The sequence below is a fragment of the Gadus morhua genome, unplaced genomic scaffold, assembly GCF_902167405.1.
Source record: "Gadus morhua unplaced genomic scaffold, gadMor3.0, whole genome shotgun sequence".
Taxonomy (NCBI): domain Eukaryota; kingdom Metazoa; phylum Chordata; class Actinopteri; order Gadiformes; family Gadidae; genus Gadus; species Gadus morhua.
The window spans coordinates 39,830-64,906 of record NW_021963964.1 but is presented as its reverse complement, the minus strand read 5'-3'; the positions used below and the strand labels follow the sequence as shown (position 1 = coordinate 64,906).

At 41.5% G+C, this 25,077-nt stretch overlaps 2 protein-coding genes and 1 long non-coding RNA gene across 5 annotated transcripts; 2 read left to right on the top strand and 1 right to left on the bottom strand.

Annotated features, from left to right (window-relative positions):
• Positions 1-606: 606 nt before the first annotated feature.
• LOC115538266 (uncharacterized) lies at positions 607-9,314 on the bottom strand. Of its 3 annotated transcripts, XR_003975184.1 has the most exons (10): positions 6,207-9,314; positions 5,864-5,998; positions 5,054-5,188; positions 3,924-3,992; positions 3,454-3,548; positions 3,142-3,265; positions 2,931-3,051; positions 2,615-2,732; positions 2,276-2,349; positions 607-902 (listed from the first exon to the last, which is right to left on the bottom strand). XR_003975184.1 is itself a non-coding variant. In XM_030349948.1 (9 exons), exons 1-9 carry the CDS (start codon positions 8,082-8,084, stop codon positions 792-794), a joined length of 2,739 nt encoding a protein of 912 aa, XP_030205808.1. In that variant the 5' UTR covers positions 8,085-9,307; the 3' UTR covers positions 607-791. The 3 variants fall into 3 exon arrangements, 2 of the variants coding, with proteins under 2 accessions (XP_030205808.1, XP_030205809.1); XM_030349948.1 differs by lacking the exon at positions 2,931-3,051 and having other exon boundaries at positions 6,207-9,307; XM_030349949.1 differs by lacking the exon at positions 2,931-3,051 and having other exon boundaries at positions 5,864-9,305.
• Positions 9,315-10,431: 1,117 nt separating this feature from the next.
• Positions 10,432-21,668, top strand: LOC115538265 (uncharacterized). Its single transcript, XM_030349946.1, has 8 exons — positions 10,432-10,447; positions 17,930-18,136; positions 18,354-18,592; positions 18,689-18,789; positions 18,916-19,076; positions 20,687-20,881; positions 21,190-21,276; positions 21,378-21,668. The coding sequence occupies exons 3-8, from the start codon at positions 18,371-18,373 to the stop codon at positions 21,644-21,646; spliced, it is 1,035 nt and encodes a 344-aa protein (XP_030205806.1). The 5' UTR covers positions 10,432-10,447; positions 17,930-18,136; positions 18,354-18,370; the 3' UTR covers positions 21,647-21,668.
• Positions 21,669-21,722: 54 nt separating this feature from the next.
• LOC115538264 (uncharacterized) lies at positions 21,723-22,974 on the top strand. The gene is made up of 3 exons (XR_003975183.1): positions 21,723-21,835; positions 22,613-22,753; positions 22,920-22,974. It is a non-coding gene; the product is annotated as an uncharacterized LOC115538264 (long non-coding RNA).
• Positions 22,975-25,077: the final 2,103 nt, after the last annotated feature.

Here is a 25,077-nt window from a genome sequence, read left to right as displayed (position 1 = left end):
AGAGGCCCCAGACCAATGTGGACCTGTCCTACAATATGGTAATAACAACACACACCTCACTAAAAATTAATATTTTGCACCTCCAATTTTATTTGAATATTTTAAGAATCCCATTAGTTTCCTATGGGAAATTGCTTTTTGCTCAATAGCTTCCGAGTTATGGGACCCAGAGGCCCCAGACCAATGTGGACCTGTCCTACAATATGGTAATAACAACACACACCTCCTTAAAAATTAATATTTTGCACCTCCAATTTTCTTTAAATATTTTAAGAATTCCATTCATGATATACTAATCAAACACACCTTCATTTGTTTTCCCACTTCATTATGTGAACTTGCAAATTATATTTTAACTTCAGACCTTTCTGTAATATTTCCTTCTTGCAATCCATGGCAATGAATCAGACTATGCACAGTATTGGTGTAAAGCGTTTCTCAATCAACGCAGCTGTTGTGTTTTATACACTGACTCAACAGAATCTTTTGGTAATCAGGCATTGATCTTCAGTCCTTACGGTATAGCCTAGGGTTAAAGTAAGTGGAAGGGATCCAATATCAAAGTGTATATGGCTGTAACCAGAGAGAATAGATGAAATGGAAATGTGTGTGTGTGTGTGTGTGTGTGTGTGTGTGTGTGTGTGTGTGTGTGTGTGTGTGTGTGTGTGTGTCTCCCCTCCCCATTCATGCTTTCCACATCTTCTGATGTTAACACGCCTTTTACGTTTTTTTTAATCACATTTCTAAACAAAACCTGGCACTTGGACGAGGCACAATTTTCCTCAACCTTGTCATCGGCATAAAACACACAGCCATTGCCTTTTCTTGAGTTCCTTTAACTTATTTTGGTCCATGTTCAAGCAAAGGTTATGGAACCACCGGTCACAATTATCACACTGGATCTGTTGAATTGAAAAAACAATTAATGATTCATTCATGTACATGACTTTGTCACTTGGTAGGACACTTAGGCTTAAGTGGTATGTCACCAGCATTGGGGAAGTTACTTCATTACGTTACTTGTGTGGAGTAATGCCTTATGTCACTTGTTACTTTTGCGTTACCTGACCCTCCAGGTGAATTTAATTGAGCTGAAATGTCCTTACGGGGCAATTTGGTTTCAAAACAGGTAAATAATAATAATAGTGATAATAATGTGGCAACCCCGATCGTCGGCGGCTGAGGTTTCCGGAGGAGATGGACCAAACAAGGCGTAGGTTAACGTTCGTTTATTTCGGTTAACCACTCATGCAAAAAAAGGAACAAAGGAGTGAACTCAGGTTCTTCCTGGTCTGGGAATAAAGGACACCGCGCCGGGTCTGGTCCTGCTGCGGGGGGCGGGGTCTCGATCCCCTGCGTCTTCGGCGGCTTAGTCCTGGGGGGAAGCGTATTGGCATCAGCGGGGGTTCGGGTAATCTCCACCCACTGCGTCTTTCCCGTTCGGTCGCGTTCCCCTGACTGGTGTCCACGCGGCCGTTAAGTCCCCTCCGCTGTCTTGCTCCGCCGGGTGCTCCGCATCTCCGTGATTGCGCGGGTGCGCTCGATGCTCCCTCCCGCATCGCTGCGCCGAGCGGCACATATCTCCCCCTGACTACCTGCCCGCGGAGAGGGCGCTGGCGGGGCTCGAACTCCTCCGTGGGATCGGGGTTGCCACAATAATAATTTCCATTTATATAGCTCCCTTCTCAAACCCAAGGTCACTTCACATAGTGGAAATGAAAATACAACCACAAACAAACAACAATACAAAAAAAGAGAAAAACTAAACTAAACAAAGGGAGCCTCTAGTCTAGAGGATAGAGCTATGTGTTTGGAGTGGGAGAGAAGTTAAACAGAAAGGTCTTGAGATGAGCTTTGAAGAAAGGAAGAGAAGGACAGTTATGCCGCGATCCAGTTGTATGGAACTGGCCGTACGAGTCGTAAGGTGTAGGCCTAGGCTACATCTCCCAGCTGTCTTGCGGCATTTCACGGAGGCACGCCCCCTTTTGGTCATAATATCAACATTGCCTCTCGTTGTTCTGAGGATAGACCGAGTAGAACAAACCCTGTTTTTGTTTGTTAGACTCAGGTCACCAAACCAGCAGATTATAGCAAAGGTTAAGTTTGAATCAAAGAAAGTTTTCTGTGAACATTGAACCCCTTCAACTTTCTTGGCCTTTTTACATATTGCTATCAAAATTGAATTATCTTTGTTAATTAACTTTGTTACTAGTTACTACCAACACTGTATGTCACATTACGTTACAAAATGTATGTGCTGCTCACAACAACTCACCCAGTCTGTAACGGGAGGTGCTTGTCCAGGGGGCTTGTCAGCTCCACACATCGAACAAGTCTCCTCATCAAAGACTGAAATAAAGTGTATTTGCATGACATATTTAGGGCCCAATTTTGGGGATTTTATCGGCAAATGGTATGTGCCTTTTTTTAAACCCGCAAGAGGTAATCGGTGGAGACTCTGATATGGGCAAGGCCTGTGGCTAAGGGAAATTGCATTCGCCAATCACATTCACCAATTCTGTTACCATATCATTCTCAAAATTGGGCCCTTAATCAGAATATATTTGGAATGCCTTTAAGTTATTCAAAAAAAGATGTATACTGCATTGTATACCTGATGATTCAAGGACTTGGAGAGCCATATCTCTCCTCGCCTCTTCCATGGCTCTCCTTTTTGTTGAGAAGTTCATTTTGGGGAACTCAGGGAAGGCTTCCATCACTGCTCTGGCCATCTGAATTAACAACATTAAAGTGATTGTCTTTCTCTTTTAATAGAAAACTAAACCATTTGTCAACACATGCTTGGTGGGGAGGTTTTAGAATCACTGCTGCCAGCTTCTAAATGGTTGCCTATGGGCATTCATGGTTCGTAAATGCCCATAGGCAGCCATTCTGAAGCAGGCAGGGGCGATTCTAAATGAGCCAAATACCCAGAGACAGGACCAAACGTCAACATTTCAGTGTCAACCATTCTATTTCATCCTAGCCAACCGAGAAAGGGGGCTCAAAGTACACAATAGTGAACTTATCCTTTGAAATCATCTTGTATATCTGTGGAAACACCCAAATGTAAGCTTATCTCCATCATCACAAAAATTAAAGAAACATCATGTTTCCTCTATGCTACATATATCAACTTACTTCAACAACAATGACACCACAGCTGCAACCATCCATTTGCACTGGGTGGGGCATCACTCCTCCTTTCCACTTCACATCCACCCAGTCAGTTTTCCCCTGATGTTTTCTAATCTTCAAGTATTCCCTGAAGAAATGTGATACTTTTCTTTAAGTGCTACCAAAACATTTTCCATCCACAGATACAATTTAGCAAAGTTTGTATTCAATTATAAGGTATATGGAAATATCTTCAAAACACCACAGCTGCCATTGTAGAATAAAAGTAAACATGATTGACATTTTAATGTTTAGAATCCTAGCTTGAATATTTACTGTAGTCTCTGAGCCGCATGGGTAGAGTCCTCAAGCTCAGAGGATGCTGGTGAGGGATCCATTTGGTACACAGTACCAGACTTTGCATGAATGTACTGAGAAAAAAGAGAGGGTATTCTTTAACTAGAGATGCAATTCCCAGAAATAGCAGGGAGAGTGCATGCAAAGCAAGAAAAAAGGTGATGGGTCAAAGTAAACTTAGAATCAAAGTTTCCCTATGCCAATTTCACAGTCGCCAAATGAGTTGAGTGGATGAAATAATAAGCCAAGTACAGTTTCGGAAAAATACTGTATTGAGAAGTTGATGAGTATCCATCGCTGCATGTGGCGATCGATACACATGCAAACCAAATTTACCCAAGGGTATGAATAAAGCAACCTTGACCATGACCTTGATACTCGCCGCAATACTTTATTTCACTATGTGAAAACCCACATTTGAATGAATGAATATTAATGAATCAACATACCAGCATGTTCCAGTGATTTTTGTTCACGTGGACAAATGACAGGATTCCGTCAAAGTTATCGAAGTTTACCTACAGCATGAAAAAAACAATGTTTCAGGATGATTTTATGAACATGTTAGTTAGCTGTCCACCTATGATAAGTATAGTTAAGCAATAGATCACGACAGGCTGTGGCAGGCTGTGGCTGCGCGTCGGTCCGAACAACGCCCCTTAACAGTGGTATAATGAGCACATACTACTGACTGAAGTGATCTATAAAAAAACAAACAAGAAAGTCAAAGTAGCTGTTTTATTAAAGAATACAAAAAAGTAGTCCCTCCTGGCTGCCTTCAAAATGCACGACGGTCGCTATGCAACACACTTTAGCGTCCCTCCGAGAGAAGGCTCCGCTAGAGCGGTACGCCGGCAATTTATCCTATGGAGCAGTTCACTCGCCATGTGCCTAAGCTTTCGTTAGTCTCTCCATCGCCTTGCTCACTCCCGGAGTAACAACATTTACACCCTCTCCATCATTCAACATATTTTTTACTTTGTAACTGTTTCTACTTCCAGGCGCGGAGTGATATGCAAACTTTCACAAAATGATTGGGCGTCATAGCAGTTATGTATACGCTTATTATACAACAGTTAGGAACCAATCAGATCGCTGGATTCAAGCCACCCGTTGTATAATATAGTATATATAACAGCACAATATGTGTTGCAGAAAGGAAATGAGTGTGCAATAACACTTAAAGCGCACTTATCCTTTACGACATCTAAATGACACATCAAAATGGTACCACTTTACTTGAGGTCTAAAAAATGTATTCATTATACTGTAATAGTGGTTTCATGAAAGCCAGTTCTGTGACATATCCTGTCACACAATTATCTAACCAAGTGCTAGAGTTTGTCTGTAACCTTGCTCATCTAATTGTAATAATGATTATGTCATCATGTCAAAAAGAGGTGGATTTTCTGTGTATGTTAAGTTTTCATGACGAAGTTCATGACAAGAGTCATGTCACTCTTATGTAGATACCTTCAAATAAAGTGTTACCTTCTCATCACAGTTATTTCATGCACTGTAGTAATTACCCATCACGCAACATACCGTAAAATGCACAAACATACACTGAACATATTACCTTAGGTAAAGTGTGGCGACGTGTAGTAGCTCTGTCACCAAATAAAAGTACACCTGCGGTGTAATAATCCATTAGGTAAATGGTGTCCACCACGTTGTACGTGAAGGCACTGAGATGCAGCAATCCCTGAATTATCTGATAAACACAAAATAATGTTTGATTAGCATCAGCACACAGCATCACCATATGAACACAAACTAGTTTCTTTGGCCATTGAAATTAATAACGAAGTTATGGCCTACTGTTGGCTTATCATGAGATCACCACTCACTCAGAGGGGGGTGGCTTCATCTCAGTGGTTTTCCATGTACAACAGAAAGAAAGACAGGTAATAACAAAGAGGGATAGTATGTCTGTCTATCTGCCTGCCTGTCTGTGTGTGTGTGTGTGCGTGTTGTGATATCCTTAAGTGCCAAGGTATCACCACAGTTTTAATGTACTTCAACTGATGTCTTTATTCCAACTGTGGACAAACGCAGACAACAAGCTCGTGGCTAAACTTCTTGCTCTGCCTATTGTTCTGTACTAGCTTGTTCCTTAGCTCCAGAACGTTAGCCCCCTTTATAGGATATATTAATGCTTGCATGTTAATGCTTTTTCACATTGACATTATTACGTGTGTGTGTGTGTGTGTGTGTGTGTGTGTGTGTGTGTGTGTGTGTGTGTGTGTGTGTGTGTGTGTGTGTGTGTGTGTGTGTGTGTGTGTGAGTTAATGGAGGTCTTCAGTCCTCCAAATACATCAGTTTGAAGGACTACAAATTGAAAGACAGATAGACTAGCAGTGAGAGGAAGAGCTTTTAATACGCCTACCTCTCCTGTCAACCACAGGTGGGGTCGTAGACACCGTAGATCAGTGTGGTGGATGAAGAGGCTCCGACCCTTCACTTGGGATGGCAGGGTTGCAACAATTATCTCTGTTCCCCTCTTTTTCCACAGCAAGTTTAACTGAAAGTCAGAATTAACATTGAAATCCATGTAGCAATTAAGGTCTATGATCTATGGTTTAAGTGTACGATGTGAAATGTGAGGTTCTATTAATAATTATATTGCATCCTCATTGTCTCTACCTAGGGCAATGAGGAGGAAAAAAAACATTTTCATTTCATGTCCTTTATCTCACACCTGTCATTTAAAAAAACGTCACATTACTTACTTGTGCATCTTCAACCCGTTGATTCTGCTCCACTTTTATGATCTTCTTGCTTTTGGTCTTGGTCTTGGGGTTTGGAATGTTTTTTGGAGGATTGAAATATTTTGACTTGCGCTTTGAACTGCCAGAAGAGGTGTCCCTCTTACACCATTGCTCTTCTGGGTCATCTTCCAGCTTAACAGAGCTTTGAAGGTTTCTCTGAAGTACATCAATTGGCAGGCTTTGTTGAATCACATGTTCAACATACCTCCCCTGCACTGAGGCAAACATTTTAGAGACAAACTCTGCAGGTCTGAGGTATTTTCTTTTGCACAGAATGCTGTGTTTCACCAACCTAAACCATAGTTCGACATGGCAGTTGGTTTCCCGTGTTTTGCACCCTGTTCCTCTTGTGATAGATCCTTTAGAGTGCCTCGATAGATCAGCGAGTAGTACACCACTCCACAAGGGAAAGATGCCCATGTATGTCTTAAGCAAGACATTTATTATACCTGGGCAGTGGTAGTTGTTGTTTTTGTCTGCTTCCTCATCAGACAGGACGTCACATGTGGCTTGCTCCCTTCTTAGGTCAAAAGCCTGCATGAAGGGGGACCTTGCGAGAATGCCATTGGAAGGGTCACTGGAATCACAGATCCTGCTCCCCTCTTGTGTTTCCTCAATATCCATGTGTTGACTCTGCAAAATGCAGCCATTCAGGTACCTTTCACTGGTATTGATTGAGTCTGTGTGCTGTTCTGCATCAAACAGCACACACATGTGGTAGAAAACCTCAAGTGCTTCTGGCAAGCTTGTACAGTTCAGCAGGTATGCAAAACTGTATGTTGCATACTCCTTTATGCCTCTGTCACTGGTTGTTCTCCCAAAGGCCTGGGAGACTGCCTTAAGTATATGTGCAGAGCACAAATGGAGCACAGTGAATTTTGGAATGACTTTGAGTTGTCCCGACACAATTTCGAATGCTCTGCAAAGGTATGCAGAGACATCCTCGTGGTTAAAAGAGATGAGCACACTGTTCATCAACGCCCAGCTGTAATCTGTCTCTATTTGTGCAATTTTTCTCCCGGTAATGTGGGACAGCCTCCTATTGAACTCCATAAGCCAGTGCGATATTGATGGAACACTATGGCTGTTAGTCACGAACTCCGCGACTGGCAAAGGCGGCTTGTCCTTGCCCATTCCAGGCAGAACCAGGGCATAATAGAGAACTCTTTTTGACTGATGGGGTACTTTCTGAACTACCCCACCTGTTGCATCGAGGTATAGGGTAGTGGGCATGGGTCCTCTCAAATGTTCAGCCAAAATTTGCAGGCCCGCATCAGTGTATAAGTGGGTTGCAAAAGGGTCAATCTGGAGGAGCTGCAGATAGCCGTTCGATGATGCATGCCGAGTTTGCCGACCACTCTCTCTGATAATCCTCTGAGTGAGCATTAGCTCCAACAATTGGTCATTGTGAAGCCTTGCAACGCTTCTGATCTCGTAAGATATGATTTTTAACACGTCTTTTGTGAGGCTTCTGGTTATGTTACCAGCCATGATCTCCTCCACAGGTGTGTTTTTCAGCAATTCGTAATAGCAGTTGCTCACACCACTTTTTACTGCTTTTGCTATTTTTCCTCTCCTGAGGTATCTTGCAGGCCTACATTTTCTCTGAGACTTAAGGTGTTTGACTTCCCCAAACCGTGTCACCATGACAGTAATCTTTTTTGCGTTGTATTTTGGTGGGCCTTTCCTGGTGAAAGTGTAAACCGCCTCACAACCTTCAAACGTGCACTTGGCTGTGGCGCGGAGGTATGGTGATTTTTTTTTTCCGGCTGTCACGTGTTCTAATATTTTGGTACTTAAAGGCCAATGTGCACGATGGGTTGCTTTTTCTAAATTCATTGTAGAATATATCGGTCCATGGGGGTCTCAGTTGTCTTTTTCCCTTTTCCGGCTTTATTTTTATCCAATTTTTTCTTGCGACCTTAAATTTGAATTCTTTTGGACCGACTACGCACGTCCTGTACGTGTCCTCTTTATCATTTTTTTTTGTGTGCTCTTCTCCCTTTGTCTCCGAAATTTGTTCTTCTTCATTGTCACTTTCTGTGAGTTCTTGAACTGTTGGTGATGGTTGATTTGTAATTTTGAAATCTCCTTCATTTGTGTCATCACTTTCTTCTCCAGAGTAAACAGCTGTTTTTACTTTTCTCCTTCTTGTCATTGTCGCTGAAAGTTGTTCTTCACTGTCACTTTCGGTGAGTTCTTCAACTGTTGGTGATGGTTGAATCGTAATTTTGAAATCTCCTTCATTTGTGTCATCACTTTCTTCTCCAGAGTCAACAGCTGTTTTTACTTTTCTCCTTCTTGTCATTGTCGCTGAAAGTTGTTCTTCACTGTCACTTTCGGTGAGTTCTTCAACTGTTGGTGATGGTTGAATTGTAATTTTGAAATCTCCTTCATTTGTGTCATCACTTTCTTCTCCAGAGTCAACAGCTGTTTTTACTTTTCTCCTTCTTGTCATTGTCGCTGAAAGTTGTTCTTCACTGTCACTTTCGGTGAGTTCTTCAACTGTTGGTGATGGTTGAATTGTAATTTTGAAATCTCCTTCATTTGTGTCATCACTTTCATCTCCAGAGTAAACAGCTGTTTTTACTTTTCTCCTTCTTGTCATTGTCGCTGAAAGTTGTTCTTCACTGTCACTTTCGGTGAGTTCTTCAACTGTTGGTGGTGTTTGCGTTGTCATTTTGTCGTCCCCTTCATGTGTGTCATCATTTTCTTCACCAGACTCAACAACTGTTTTTGCCTTTCTCTGCTTTGTCTCCCTTGCCTCCGAACTTTCTTCATTTTCACTCTCATTTTCCTTGTTTCCGTCAACTGTCTCCCTCTCATTTTCCTCTCTCCCTTAATATAATAATATAATAGTAACGTTATTGATAAATATTAAAAGTTTCAATGTCAATAATCTACAAAAATACAAAAACAATATACAACAATATGTTAGTTTTCACCTACTACTGTAGGTGAAAACTAAATCCTGTTAGATACAGTAGCATCACGGTAAGCATCCCTTAACTATGAGGGGCCACCTGGGACAGAATTCATACTTGGTCTTACACACACTATTATAATCTTGCATATACACCACTATACTCATACACACACACTATTATACTCCTTTTACATGCATGTATGAGTGTATAGTCGTGTATGTGAGAGAGTATAGTAGTGTATTTGAGAGAGTATAGTAGTGTATGTGAGAGAGTATATTTGGGTATGTGAGAGAGAATAGTAATGTATGTGAGAGAGAATAGTAGTGTATGTTGTGTGTTTGAATGTGTATGTTTGAATGAAACGGACAGAGGTGGGACAAAGTCACTGTTTTGCAAGACCCAAGTAAGTCCCAAGTCTTAGTAGTCAAGTCCGAGTCGAGTCCCAAGTCAAGACAGGGAAAGGCAAGTCCAGTCCAAGTCAAAGTCACACCAAAGCAAGTCCAAGTCTAAGTCCCAAACTTTTCAAGTCTTGAACAAGTCTTGAAAAAACAACCATGTATTTTTCTTAATAATGTCATTATTAGACTATTGATCATAATTTCAACATATCACTTTGATGTACAGTGTCACAATGCTCTCGATTTTGTCGGCGGGGGGCGTATATTAACATGTGACTGCATACAAATGTGTCCATAGACATGGTGACTACTGTATGATAATAAGCATTATTGGCCCTTAACTCTAATATTCAGAAACAACACTTCCTCAAAAGGCTATTGGCTCAAGCAAGACCAGTAGAGGCATATACTTTTAAACGTTGCAAAAGTTGAAACATGCAAAAACATAATTATATATTCACGTGGCATTCAGTCCAATTTCTAAAATATATCTGTGGCATTCACTGACCAAGTGTTTCTTTCTGTTGTGTTCAATAGATTGAATTTTATCAATCCCCTGTAGGAGAATCTGAAGGGTCTACTTAACCACTCCCCCTACTCACTTCAACCAAAGCAAAGCGGACAGCACTGAGTATGGGAGGTGTAGCCTAACTGCTTTGTGAACAACCCAGAGAAACGCAATGCAAATTCAATGTGAACATGTATGAGGATTTAATAAAATCCCGGACGATTTTGATATTCCGCCACACATAAAGCGTCTCAAAGAGGGCATGTCCGGGCAAAAGAGGACGGCTGGTTACCCTATGTACGTGAAACCCATTTGATACCTACCTGTCCCAGTGTTAGGTAGCGGCGCAAATTGGTGGGCGCTATCCTGGTAATTTCTCTGCGTGAGAAATACGACGCCATGGGTTGAATTGCGTGTATCTCACGCCGAATGCGTGAGACTTGAGAGCCCATTTCTTATCAATAGTTATAATATGTTCATTGTTTCTGTCTTCAAATGGGATCCTTCTCTGTGCATTCATTATTAATGAGACTGTTCTGACCCCTTAGTTATGCTGCGTTCGCACCAAAAAATTATTTGTTCGTTTCCTCGCGTGGTCGAGTTTGAGAGAGGCTTCCTCTTGTGACCGCCAATTCATTCTAAACCCGTCTCTACGTGTTGTGGAAGTACCAGAGACGTCAGAAAAACCGAAGCAGTCGTTTAGGATTCATAATATCATCCGTTCTATAAAATATTCGAATCTAGAACACTCCGAGAGCTCTGGCAGGAGTCCAGGTCCTCTATATCTAAATAATATAAGATGATATAATATAATATATTAATATCTTTATAATATAATATTGTAGCGTCACAGGCTTTGGGAGATGGGGGCGGGCCTTAGCGCGCGGGGGGGGGGGGGGGGGGGGGGGGGGGGGGGGGTTACCGGCGTTGTCGTGGTTACAAGACTTTGGGGAGAAAAAAGATCGTCCTGGCGGCCTTAAACTGACTCAACACCGCCGCCTGCTGTTGTGTAGTGTGAATCACAGGACATTTATTTGTCACGTGACTTTTGGCACTCATTTTCCGCCTTGCTGATCGCAAATGCAATCCGATTGTACTTTGTGTAAAACATACTGTATTTGTTTATGAAGCAAAATGCATTAGTTTGTGAATGATGTTTTGTATTTGCAAACCACACACTGGAAAAAGCCTTCTGTTGAACCAAGTAAAAAAAACATGGGTAATGGTTCACATCTATATTACATAACTTGAGCCAATGACAAATATATAGCTTGCCTCAAACAATATTTCCTATGTTCATAAAAACAAAACAATACAACTTGGCACCAAGTATAATTCTATTCTTTGAATGAAGTTAATACGTTTAAATCGTATGTTAAATCCTAAACAAAAAAATATTGATTCACTCCAACAATTGGTTCTCATTTAAGAAATATCTATCAGAAATAATTTGGTTTATCCAATCAAAAAGATTACAATTTTATCAAACAATTGTTTCTCATTATTGTATACATCATCATCATCATTTATTCCCGCTCGGCTCTCGCCGCTTCATGGCCTTGAGGCGGTTCTGTCTGGATTCGACATCACATCGCGACATCAGTCAGGGTTAGGTGCTTTGCCAAAGACACCTCGATACACTGCTTGGTGAAGCCGGGGATTGAACCAACAACCTTCAGATTACCAGCCAACCCGCTCTACCACCTGAGCTACTGCCGCCAATGAGTCATCGTCACTCTGGTCAAGGGTAGTGGTTTCACCTCAAAAAGTCGCCAAAAGTCACCAATAGCAGCTGAAAAAGAAGCTAGATTTGTCGCTTGTCGCTGTTTTGAAAAAAAGTCGCCAAAGGGGTCTGAAAAGTAGCTAAATATAGCGACAAAATCGCTAAGTTGGCAACACTGCGGTTTGGTCCAGTAGTCGTAAGCGTCTTTGTATTTAATGCGCATGCGCAGGCTTGTACGTAACCTTGACATTTTACATTTGTCAAAATAGATATTTCTTAATTGAACTCCTAACTAAAAATATCTATATTTCACAGTATTTTGAAATAAAAAAAAGTTATTTTAAAAATAAAACAAAAAATGTTTATTTGAATTGAATTACAAAATAATAATCAGATGAAGTGCGGCATAAAACCCTTTTTCCAGTGCACTGAGCGTGTGTGTGATTCATTTTGTGTGAGTAAAACACGTTTTGTGTGCGTGTGAATCGTTATGCGTGAGCAAAACACGTTTTGCGTGTGTGCGGGGTTTTGGCATGAATCTAACTCCATACTATGCGACTTTCCTTGATAGGCGCCATGCCTATAGATCAGGTTGAATCTGGAATAATGTTCTCGTTCTTTTACTAGTTTGCGCGCGAGAGGCTGTTTTGCGCGCGCAGAGGTAATTTGCGCGCGCGCAGAGATCATTTGCGCGCTCGCAGTTAATATCTACGCGTATGGAATAATATAATACGCCCGAATGCATCTGTTATCACATTAGTGAATTATGACACTAATGTGTCGCCATACAAAACCCCCTGAAACAACTTCAGTCTCACATTCTTATGCCACCATACAACAGTGCAAGCAGGCCAATGGCAACCAAGCGCGCGGTCCTTCCTCCCTCACTGCAAAAACGACCAGCCTCAACTGGTTATAGCCTACACGTGTGTGTGTGCGTGTGTGTGTGTGTGTGTGTGTGTGTGTGTGTGTGTGTGTGTGTGTGTGTGTGTGTGTGTGTGTGTGTGTGTGTGTGTGTGTGTGTGTGTGTGTGTATACTGGTGTTTATGCGAAATTATAGTCCTTTTTCCATCAAAAAGATAATGCGCTTTAAAATGATGCTCATCAAAAGTTAGTGCGACATATGTGATGGAAAAGGGTTATATCGCTCTAAAGCCGATTTTGTCGCACTAAGTTAATTCGCTCTGCAGAGGTGGTTTTGGGAAAGTTCTAGCGACATAAAAGTAATGGAAACGGCTTGAAGCGATATATAAAATGTCGCGCATACGCATTGACAACGGAAAATCATCTAGCGGGTCAGAAAAATGCGCTTCAACACGAGGCATTGTGACACCATTTTAATTCGCTATAATCATTCTGTCGATGGAAAACCGTTTAGCCGCTTCTTATGTCGCTACAAATTAATTCGCTTTAAGAGTTAATTCGCTTGAAAATCTGATGGAAAAAGGACTTGTGTGTGTAAGACCAAGTATGTGTGTATAACGACAGTGTGTAAGACCAAGTATGAATTCTGTCCCAGGCGGCCCCTCATGCTTAACAGCCTTTCTTATGGTCTTGGACAGTTAAAATTCTACCTACAACATAAACTGTATTAGGGAGCGTACCTTTTTGCAGCACTTCAGTGCGGACTCCTTGTCTGTCCTGCTGCCAAATAACCTTCAACCACTTCTGGAGGTTTTCCTTGTCTTTTTTAAATAAAGCAAGTGTGACAGAGGACCACTGATCTGTATTGACATTAACTTTGTGAGAAATTAAAGATTTTACAATATTTTCTCTTCCTCCTGCTTCTTTCCAGAGGTCTTTATTTTTGCTAGTCTTTCCACTCTTGAAGCGCCCCATCATTGATATCGTCTTCCATGTCCTCTTCAATGTGCTCTAACGATTTCTTCGTGTAGCCTGAATTTGGTCCCGAGCTCAAGGATGCCACCTACTGGATCTAAGGATTTCAGTCACCAAATCTGGCTTCCTCCCGCGCAATAAACATCCCGCTTTGAACGGTGAACTATTTAAGCCTAGCAGCTATAAAAAGCTATAAAAAAAATAAAAACTACAAAATGACTCTATTAATGCAGGCTATGTGGAAAATGCGCCGACTTTGGCTCAGCCTGGCTCCGCCTCTTCCGCTACGTAGCGAAGATTGCTGCCGTTGAGTACGGGGAGTGTACTTCGATCCACACTTCACGATTAGCCCGTTTTGAGTACGGCATCCGGGTCCTTGAAGTATACTTATTTTCGCCGGATCAGAATTGGAACGTACTCAAATTTTGGCTAGTAAGTACGGACAGTACGGGTATTGAAACACGTTTTTTTTCTTTGGATTTTTGGCTTATTCCCAGAGAGTCACAATTTTCACAGAGTAACCCCAAGATGAACCCTGGTTTAAAGTCTAAAAGACAAGTTTGTATCACTTGTCAACTGATTTAGACACATTTCTAGCAACGGCTTGTTGCCAATGCGTTTCAATGGTGCATTTGATGATGCTGTGTAAGCCTTTCCTGTTATAATAATAATAATGATACATTTTATTTAGAGGCACCTTTCAAGACACCCAAGGTCACCGGTTACAGAGCATATAGTCATCATAAATCGTTTAAAAAAACAAGACATTGTGGAAAAAATAAATTAAAACAAAAACAAGACAAAACAAAACAAACAAAGAATCAAAACAGTGATCAGTTAGACGTTGTGTGCGAGTTTGAACAGGTGAGTTTTGAGTTGTGAGTTGAAGGTTGTAATGGTGTCTGACCGTTTTATGTGTGGGGGGAGGGAGTTCCAGAGCCTGGGTGCTGAACAGCTGAATGACCGGGCACCCATTGTAGTGAGTTGTGATGTGGGGATACATAGTAGTCCAGCAGAGGTTGAGCAGAGGGAGAGTGAGGGAGTGTATTCTTGGAGGAGGTCGCAGAGGTAACTGGGGGCTAGGTTGTGGAGAGCTTTGTAGGTGAGGAGTAGGGTTTTGTATTGGATGCGGTAGTGTACTGGGAGCCAGTGAAGTTGGATGAGGACAGGGGTGATGTGGTCAGATGATTTGGTGCTGGTGATGATCAGGGCGGCTGAGTCTGAATGGTCTGCAGTCTGTTGATGAGTTTGGTGGGGAGTCCGGTTGAGGAGGGCGTTGCAGTAGTCTATGCGTGATGTGACAAATGAAGTGAATTAGGATTTCAGTGCTGGATTGGGTCAGTGATGGGCGGAGTCTCGCGATGTTGCGGAGGTGGAAGAATGCAGTCCGGGTGATGTTGTGAATATGGGGTGCGAATGAGAGGGTGTTGTCCAGGATGACGCCGAGGCTCTTGACTTTGGAGGAGAAGGGTACTGGGAATCCATCGATGATCATGAGTGGAGCTGGGGTGTGTTGTGATTTAGTGAGGGTGGATTTGGATCCGATGAGCAGGGCCTCGGTTCTTGTTTCCATTGAGTTTCAGGAAGTTTCTGCTCAACCAGCTCCGGATCTCTTCCAGGCACGTGATGAGGGAGGTGGGCTTGCGTGTCCTATAGCTTACTTGTTAATGTCCTCGACTCAGTCACCTATTGCATCACTTCCTTTAGGGCTTAGGCCTCCTAATTGATCATTGTAGTATATTTGAATGCCCCTCTTTCATATATATGACACCACCACCACTGGGACGTGGCAACAATTCCCCATATCCCCATATGGGGAGGGGGGTGGGTGCTTGTGGACAGTATGGGTGTACACTAGACCTAAATAGGAAGCACACTCAAGAGGAAGAATGGCCTCTCACACATATTCAATAATTGTTTCAAATAACCCTGCCTCGATATATAAATGTTTTGCTTTAAAAAATAGGTTACAGGCTGTCACTATAAAATGTATCCATGCGTGTCTCTGAGTGACGTAACAAGCCACCAGACAGCGATATTAAAAATACCCGAGTTTAAGTTCATTAAAAAAGTCACTTATTAATTATGTCTAAACTGCGGAGAATAGATACATATTCCAAGGTGCCTTTCGAAGGAAACCTTGGAATATCTGTCTATTCCTAACCAGCGGACCCTATGACAAAAACAACATAATTGACGGCAGCTCCGTTGCCGCCCACGTGGTAGACCATAGCTTTTATTCAATTGTCGTTATAACAAGATCTGTATCCGACCATTGACCATCGACTCGTAAATTCTATGAATTTAATTCATATTGACGTATGGCGATGGACCGTATGGCACTGTATCCCTTAAATCCCATTTTGAATTTAATAGACCATTCTCGTTGCTTCGAGGAAGTCTGGTGGTCTCCGTATATAATAAATAAATATATAAACATATTTATTTATTTATTCCAGCTCTTCTCAATGCTGCGGAACGCTCACTAAAATGTTTACGTAAACAATTTTAATGGTGTAACGATACATAAATATCTTACCCACCCAGAATAAAAGTATTTCCGCCATTTCACAGAAAAATATCCAAAAAACATCCAATAGGAAAGATGCTCACAGCGTCTATTGGAGACGTAGTCGGGTTAATACAGGAGTGAATCGGCTGCTGGAGCACCCCATTTCCGTCTGCAGACTACGCCGAAGGGTACCTTTCCCGTCAGCCACCGACGTTCAAGTGCCTTGGCCAAACAGTCGGTATTGATGTTCTCGGAGTCAGACTGTGTTGGTCTGCATTGGTCTGGGGTTTCTGGGTCCATAACTCGGAAGCTATTGAGCAAAAAGCCGTTTTCTTAGGAAATGAATGGGATTCTTAAAATATTTAAATAAAATAGGAGGAGCAAAATATTAATTTTTAGTGAGGTGTGTGTTGTTAGTACCACATAGTAGAACAGGTCTAAATTGGTCTGGGCCTCTGGGTCCCATAACTCGGAAGCTATTGAGCAAAAAGCAATTTCCCATTGGAAATGAATGGGATTCTTAAAATATTTAAATAAAATAGGAGGAGCAAAATATTAATTTTTAGTGAGGTGTGTGTTGTTAGTACCACTTAGTAGGACAGGTCAACATTGGTCTGGGCCTCTGGGTCCTATAACTCGGAAGCTATGAGCAAAAAGCATTCCCATAGGAAATTAATGGGATTCTTAAAATATTTAAATAAAATAGGAGGAGCAAAATATTATTTTTTTAGTGAGGTGTGTGTTGTTAGTACCACATAGTAGGACAGGTCAACATGGTCTGGGGCCTCTGGGTCCTATTAACTCGGAAGCTATTGAGCAAAAAGCCGTTTTCCATAGGAAATGAATGGGATTCTTAACATATTCAAATAAATTGGAGGTGCAAAATATTAATTTTTAGTGAGGTGTGTGTTGTTAGTACCACTTAGTAGGACAGGTCAACATTGGTTCTGGGGCCTCTGGGTCCTATAACTCGGAAGCCTATTGAGCAAAAAGCCGTTTTCCATAGGAAATGAATGGGATTTTAAAAAATTCAAATAAAATTGGAGGTGCAAAATATTAATTTTTAGTGAGGTGTGTGTTGTAAGTACCACATAGTTAGGACAGGTCAACATTGGTCGGGTGCCTCTGAGTCCTATAACTCGGAAGCTATTGAGCAAAAAGCAATTTCCCATAGGAAATGAATGGGATTCTTAAAATATTAAATAAAATAGGAGGAGCAAAATATTAATTTTTAGTGAGGTGTGTGTTGTTATTACCACATAGTAGAACAGGTCTAAATTGGTCTGGGGCCTCTGGGTCCCATAACTCGGAAGCTATTGAGCAAAAGCAATTTCCCATTGGAAATGAATGGGATTCTTAAAATATTTAAATAAAATAGGAGGAGCAAAATATTATTTTTTTAGTGAGGTGTGTGTTGTTAGTACCACATAGTAGAACATGCCTAAATTGGTTCTGGGCCTCTGGGTCCCCCTAACTCAAGAAGCTATTGAGCTAAAAAGCCGTTTTCCATAGAAATGAATGGGATTTTTTAAAAAATTCAAATAAAATTGGAGGTGCAAAATATTAATTTTTTAGTGAGGTTGTGTGTTGTTATTACCACATTGTAGGACAGGTCCACATTGGTTTGGGGCCTCGGGTCCCATAACTCGGAAGCTATCTGAGCAAAAAGCCGTTTTCCATAGGAAATGAATGGCCGAATATCCGTCGAATATCCAACTTCAAACTAACTTCACCACGGTCTTTAGCTGTCTGGTGACCATTTTTATCTATGTTGCAGCTGAGGTAGCAAGGCTCTTTGCGCCGTATAACGGCGGAGCCAGAAGAAATATCACGAGACGACCAGCTCAAGTCCAAGTGAGTCGAAGAAGCTATACACACACTGTGTGTTGTTTGGCTGACCACAAGGCGGATAAAGTCCCAAGCGTACAGCTTAAAGCGGACCTTCATATTTCAGGACTTGGAGAGCACAAAGTGACATTTTCAGGTCAGTGCGAAACTAGGCATTTACCAAAACCAAAATAAGTTTGTACTGTCCGGCTCGTTGAAATGATTTGCAGTTCTACTCAGCATTTCTTTTTATAGTTATAAATATTTCCTGTTCATATTTGACTCAAACTTAATTGATTTTCATAGTGTGAATAATAGTTATCACAGGCTTATTTGAGTCAATATGAGTTATGATTTTTTTTTATTTTCTCCAGGGAATGACAGCGATCCCATGGTCATAACAAACAAGTTGATGGAAGTATTTCCGAAGCTCCAAGAAGGGGGAGGCTTCGAATTTTTAAAAATTGCAGGATCTACACGGAGTCGAAATCTGGCATTGCTTCAGTGTCCCAGCACTGGATACACGCTTGCCTATCTAAAGGATCCAGCTTCGATGATTGGACAGGCTACAATCTTCATTCGTCCGCTTCAACAGGATCTACCCTTCGATTGTGTACATACATTTACAGAGACCTAGTTCAATACATAATCAAAACAAAGCTTACTGGTGACTTTCAATCATTAATTAAACGCTATTTGTTGTTGTTAGGAGAGCTCAAGTTCTGCCTCTGGTCCAGTCATCCCCTGCATCACCTGTCAGAAGGAGGTTCCCTTTTCAGAGATGAAGCTGCACAGATTGAGCTGCAATGGGTATGTACTTCCTAAAGCAATGCAAGGGTCGCATATTAATTTTTCTTTGGGAAAATGTCTCTCTTAAGAGTCTTGTGCACACAAATAAGGGAGTATGACCATAATTTAAATTTTGTTAACTTCAAGGACACCCATGCAGGAATCAGAGAAAGAACAAGAGGGAGGCCAAAGTGATAGTGAGACCGTCAGTGACAGTGTTCCAGTGAGGCCTGGAACATCAGCTGAAAGTGCAGAAGTGCCAGCAGTGATGGTCAACGAGGAGCTGGATAGTAAAGAAGCAGACAGCGGTTTGTGTCATCACGATAGGGTTGCTATAACTGAGCAACTGAAACAAAGTCAATAGAAAAATAACACGATATAATTAGATAAGATAATACAGTTACAGACAATTAACCTCTTAAACCCGAGCGCCCCCGGGGGCGGGGGCAGCTGCACCAACGTGTGCTGTAAACAGCTGTAAACAGCACCACCATGCTCCAACATGTCCATGTTGCATACCCACGTAACGGGAAGAAGCTCGGCTAAAAGCCCATGATAACCATTTTTACCTAAACAAAACACAATTCTAACAACAAGCAACTAAATGAGCCCGTAGCAAAACACGCAAAACGTGCATGCGCGCATACTGGCCGTCGCCGATTTCGCTACTCCATGCCACCCACACAAAATAGGTCATATGAAAGCTGAGGCTCCACAAATTCCAATGATATCACTCCCATCACTCTACGACGAAAACTCACCGAACTAGCAACCAAAGAAGAGCAAAATAAACAAAACAAATCAAAAACGTTATACAGTGTGATACTTTTGAATGGCGAATGGTGTTTTTTTTACATGGATTCGGGTCCCTCGATTTGACGTTCCCTCGACTCTATTGGCTCTTACGGTTCGATAGAGGTGTCAATCATCCAAATTGACCATGCATACCCACGATATCTTGGGTATATCCAGCAGTGGCATGACAGCCCTTAGTGTTTATAGTTAGTTAGTTATAGTTGTTCAAAGTTGCTGCCAGCGTGTTTATATATATATATATATATATATATATATATATATATATATATATCTTTATCCCTAGTGATGTAGTTTTTAGCTGTGTTTTTACCTTTGATTTTACAGTTTGGTTTTATTATATGTATTTCCCAAATATATCTGCTCCAGTTGGAGTCAAACTTCATTTCGATTGTATGGTTTACTTTGACTGGAAAAATTATAGAGCCCTGGGTGAATTTTCAAAACAAGTCAAAAATGTTGAATTTGGATGGAATGAATACCTATAGTGATATGTCAGTGAAATAAAATTAGATTTACAGTCTGGTACCTTAGAAAGGTCAAATGGTGCCCAAAAGTGCCCAAATGGCACCATTTAGTCCGCCTGGACCTACCTGTACTAAAACCTCTCTAAAATCACTTTATTCACTTTATTAGCATTTATCCTGGAACAGGGTACTTATTAGATGTTGTTATATGTTTCCCTAAAGGTTCTGGGCTACTATCCCATAGTTTCAAGGTGGTATTCACTCTAAGTATGTGTTTTCTCTAGGCGAAAATTTAAAATTGACATTTCTTACTATGTTCTAGCAGAATTTACTCTGACACAGTAACATCTATATTGATTCTGACACTTCTGCAGTCCCCTCACAGGTGTTACCTTCTTTTTGAAACCAACTTTATTCATATAGCCCTTGTAGTTGTGGAGGCATACTCTATTCATTTTGGGCATGTCATTTCGGGCAGGAGGCCTGTGAAATAGGCCTAGGGCTTAACAGGTTAATAACATGCAACTGGGTTATATTTTCTAACTGTTCCTATATTTAAATTTTGTTCAGAATGCTGTTTTGCTGTTGTCTTGGATGTCTCTCTGGAATAGATAACATTATTGTTGTTGTTTATTTAGAATGGAAGCTTATTGAAGAACCGTCTCAAGCTGCCAAAGTTTTCAAAGAGAATCTGCTGAAGGAACATGCATCTGGGACACCACTTCGAATGAAGATGGATGTAAGGGACTCTGAAGAGGACAGGGAACGGGAACTTCTCTTGTTCTATAAACAGCAGCAAGAATGGGCATGTCCACTTCATTGTACTCTTGTTGGTAAGTAATATAAAGTTTGTAAAATAAATGTATAAGTAAAGTTTATACCACTCAAGTATCTTATATGGAATTGTTAAATGGGAGAATGGAATCCAAACAACTATATAATTGATGACCACTAATGAAAATATACCATGCAATATTCTCCTGTAATCTGAAAGAATCAATATTAAGGATGCTATTCTAGAATTACAGCCAATAGAATATTGACTATTTTTTCCCTTGCTTGTTAAATGTTAACTTATCCAGTTACCTGTATTAGTCAGCCACTGTTTTTCCACTGTGTTATTCTCAGTATTTTATTTCAGGTGATGCTGCTGTCGGAGAGGGAGTGATGAGGTACTTTCTGACAACGGTGATATCCAAACTCCAATTTGGATTCAGTCTAGATCTTGGTAAGTCTCTTACTATTTGAAGGTTAATATGTACTTTTAAAAATGTATTTAAGTGGTTTAATTGTTGTGACTTTATCCCCTGCTCTCTTGATATTTTACAGGAGGAATGGGCCGAACACTGCTGTTTGAGGGTGAACCTGACCATCTTGTTCCAGCAGCATCAGAGGCACTCATTGAAAGCAATCTCTTCCGGGTTGCAGGAAGGATGTTGGCCCACAGCTTTCTGCATGACGGTCCCCATGTCACAGGATTAAGTCCTGCTGTGATTCATGTACTGTTCAATGGGGATCCTGAAATGGCAACTGTTGTTACAGAAGACTGTCCTGATCTGCACATCAGGAGTATCATAAAACTGGTATGTAACATATAAGAAACTTTGTCTTGCAAAAAATATTGTTTGGGCAAATATAATAACTTGTACGGTCTTGATTCTAGATTGAACAAGAAACTCACACCAGAACAGAAGGACACAGTTTCAGATCTTTCCATGTCTTGGGATCTTCCAGCAGTCACCAAAACAAATCGGAGATGGCTACATAACAAACTTCTACTCCATGCAGTGAGTTCCTGCTGGTTAAGTCACATAATTCATTGCTGTAGTTGTTGAAATTATAGTTATAATTATAAGTGTTGTAAACTCTGGCTTGTTATGTTATCACTGGCAGAGATGGAAAAGGCCAAATTTCAGTGGTGAAATTCATGCTATGAATACTTAATGATATTTAGTCTTTGCCTATTGTCATGTTAGTCCTTCAAAACCACCATTTAATGTATATACAGTTTTAAAAAATCACACTACAGTAAATTGAGAGCAGCTTAACAACACATGTCTGGTTATGTGAATTTGCTTTTTGATAATCTACTTTAAAAAGGTGATACAGTCAAGAGTTCACCACTGTTAACTTCTTTCATTTACAGTTTTTAAACATTCGCAATAGACACAAGTTGCTGAAATTTAGAAAGTGGAATTCCCCCATTTATCCATTAGTTATGTCTTAAGCAGAACATTTTTGTCAAGTGTGCATGAAGCACCGCATATTCTCAATCACAGGCAAACTGGGACTGTAGACAGGACAACTAGCACTCTTTAACTTGTCATCCAGGTAGAATGTGATTTGTTGCAAAATGAAGGGAAAATACACATGTAAATAGTGGCATACATTATTTTAAAATGTGTAAATGTCTTGTAAAGGGTTGCTATATTCTGTACTAGAGTTTGAATGGATTTTATAAAGCACTTTATTGTGCTTTTATGAACATTTTCCCTACTATGCCAACTTTTGTAAAATTTGGGTTGAGGATTTGGACTGTAATATGGGTCGGTTCTGTCTCTTAGGTCATTGGGAGGACCATGCGCCAGATCAAACAGTTGAGAAAGGGACTGAAAGATGTGATGGTATGGCCCCTGCTGACATCTAGGCCAGATGTTGTCCCACTTATTTTCCCCAAAATGGCTGAAATGCAGTTCACACCCCAGGTAAGTCAGTAATTTAGTTATATTTGTCACTTTACTTGATGAATTTACATGTATTTTCAATGACTGAGCTGGTTATTTTTCCTTTTACCAAGAATGTGATCTGCATATTCCTTCACCAAAATAAATTCTCCCTTTTAAAATAATTACAATTTGTGTATTCTTTAAGATGCTCCTACAAAAAATCACATGGCCAGTTGAGGACAGTGATGATGAAGACTTTGGGCCCTATTTTAACGGTCTGAAACGCAAGTGGGAAAGCGCAAAGCGCAAGTAGCTTTGTGGGCGGTTCTACGGCGCTATCGCTATTTTACAGGCGGACAAATGACGCTTGCGCCGCGGCGCAAGCGTCAAAAGGGTTGGTCTGAAGCAGCCTAATTACCCGTAGGTGTGGTTTGGGCGTAACGTGCAACAAACCAATGAGAGTGCCAGCTCCCATCCCCTTTAAGAGCCATGAGCGCATTTGAATCGGACGAGTTGATATTTTGACAGCGCGTCTGCAGTCTCCGATGAGACAGATGCACATGAATTTGCAAATGGCTTAGTTTATTGCCAAATAATGTGGCCTAATTCACACATGGAATAAGGGGTTTTCTTCAACAACTTCAGAAATACTGAGTCCTCAAATAAATTTCGGCAAAGAAAACGTATGATAGGCTATAACATATGATATGCGGTAACTGTGGTTCTATTTAATGATATACGCAATACATTATAAACATTGTTTCTTATCAGTATTGTATGCATGTGTCCCCGCGGTAATAGACATTGCCATTGATTGTATTATGCGTTACGTGTTTAGTTTGCCCAAGTGAAGGAATTCAAGTACCTCGGGGTCTTGTTCGCGAGTGAGGGTACTATGGAGCGTGAGATTGGCCGGAGAATCGGAGCAGCGGGGGCGGTATTGCGTTCGCTTTACCGCACCGTTGTTACGAAAAAAGAGCGGAGCCGCAAGGCAAAGCTCTCGATCTACCGGTCTATCTTCGTTCCTATCCTCACCTATGGTCATGAGGGTTGGGTGGTGACCGAAAGGACGAGATCGCGGGTACAAGCGGCCGAGATGAGTTTTCTCAGAAGGGTGGCTGGCGTCTCCCTTAGGGATAGGGTGAGAAGCTCAGCCATCCGTGAGGAACTCGGATTAGAGCCGCTGCTCCTTTACTTAGAAAGGAGTCAGCTGAGGTGGTTCGGGCATCTGGTAACGATGCCCACTGGGCGCCTTCCTTGGGAGGTGTTTCAGGCACGTCCAGTTGGGAGGAGACCTCGGGGAAGACCCAGGACTAGGTGGAGAGATTATATCTCAACAATGGCTTGGGAACGCCTCGGGATCCCCCCGTCAGAGCTGGTCAATGTGGCCCGGGAAAGGGAAGTCTGGGGCCCCCTGCTTGAGCTGCTCCCCCCGCGACCCGACCCCCGATAAGCCGACGAAGATGAGATGATGATGAGAGTGTTTAGTTTGCGTGTGTTAAAACAGAGCACACACGCGCGCCCGCATTCATTAATTCTTTTTAACACTCACTCGCAGTAAAGCAATGTTTTTCACGATCAAATAGGCCTACTCATCAATCCTAAAAGTTATGGGCATGTAGGCCTACACGATGTCTCAAGAAAATGTGTTTGCTGTACGGTGTTTGCAGATGCATTGATTAAAAAGTAGCCTACAACTTATTACCGCTGCATCAGCTGTTCTTTCCCAAATAATTTACCAAGAATGTGCGGCTAGGTAGATGAGAGAAGCAAAGTGTATTCGCGAGGTGCACAAGCAATCCGTATGCATCGCATGCGCATGTATGCTTGCGCCCTTAAAATAGCATCTGAACAACGCGCCACTGACTTTAAACCAGGTATTTCCTGGTCAGTAGCGCAATGGTATTCAGAGACGGCAAAATACCGTTTGCGCCAGAACACGCCTCCTCCTTCCGCCGAACCAGAACTTGCGCCGGATGCAAGATAGGGCCCTTTGACTTAGAGTCCACGTGCCGCGTCACTGGCTTTCTAAGGTTGTTCATTGAAACAGGTATAAACACCTTATTTGGCTAATGCATTGCTCTCTTTACAAATGCTTCTATGTCTCATGGATAGATGTGATCAATTAGAACTAAATGTCTTGAATCCATTTTATGACTTTTAGCTTCATCAGGTAACCTGGCCCAGCTGTTGACATTCTGGGTTGGCTGGGAGATGCTTCCTCCCAAACTGAGAGTGGAGATTTCTGGGGGAACCCTTCCTACGTCCTCCACATGCTTCGAAACACTAAAGCTGCCAGCTCATTTCAAAACCTACATGGATTTTGAGGAAGCACTTGTCTCTGCCATAAATAGTGCACAGAC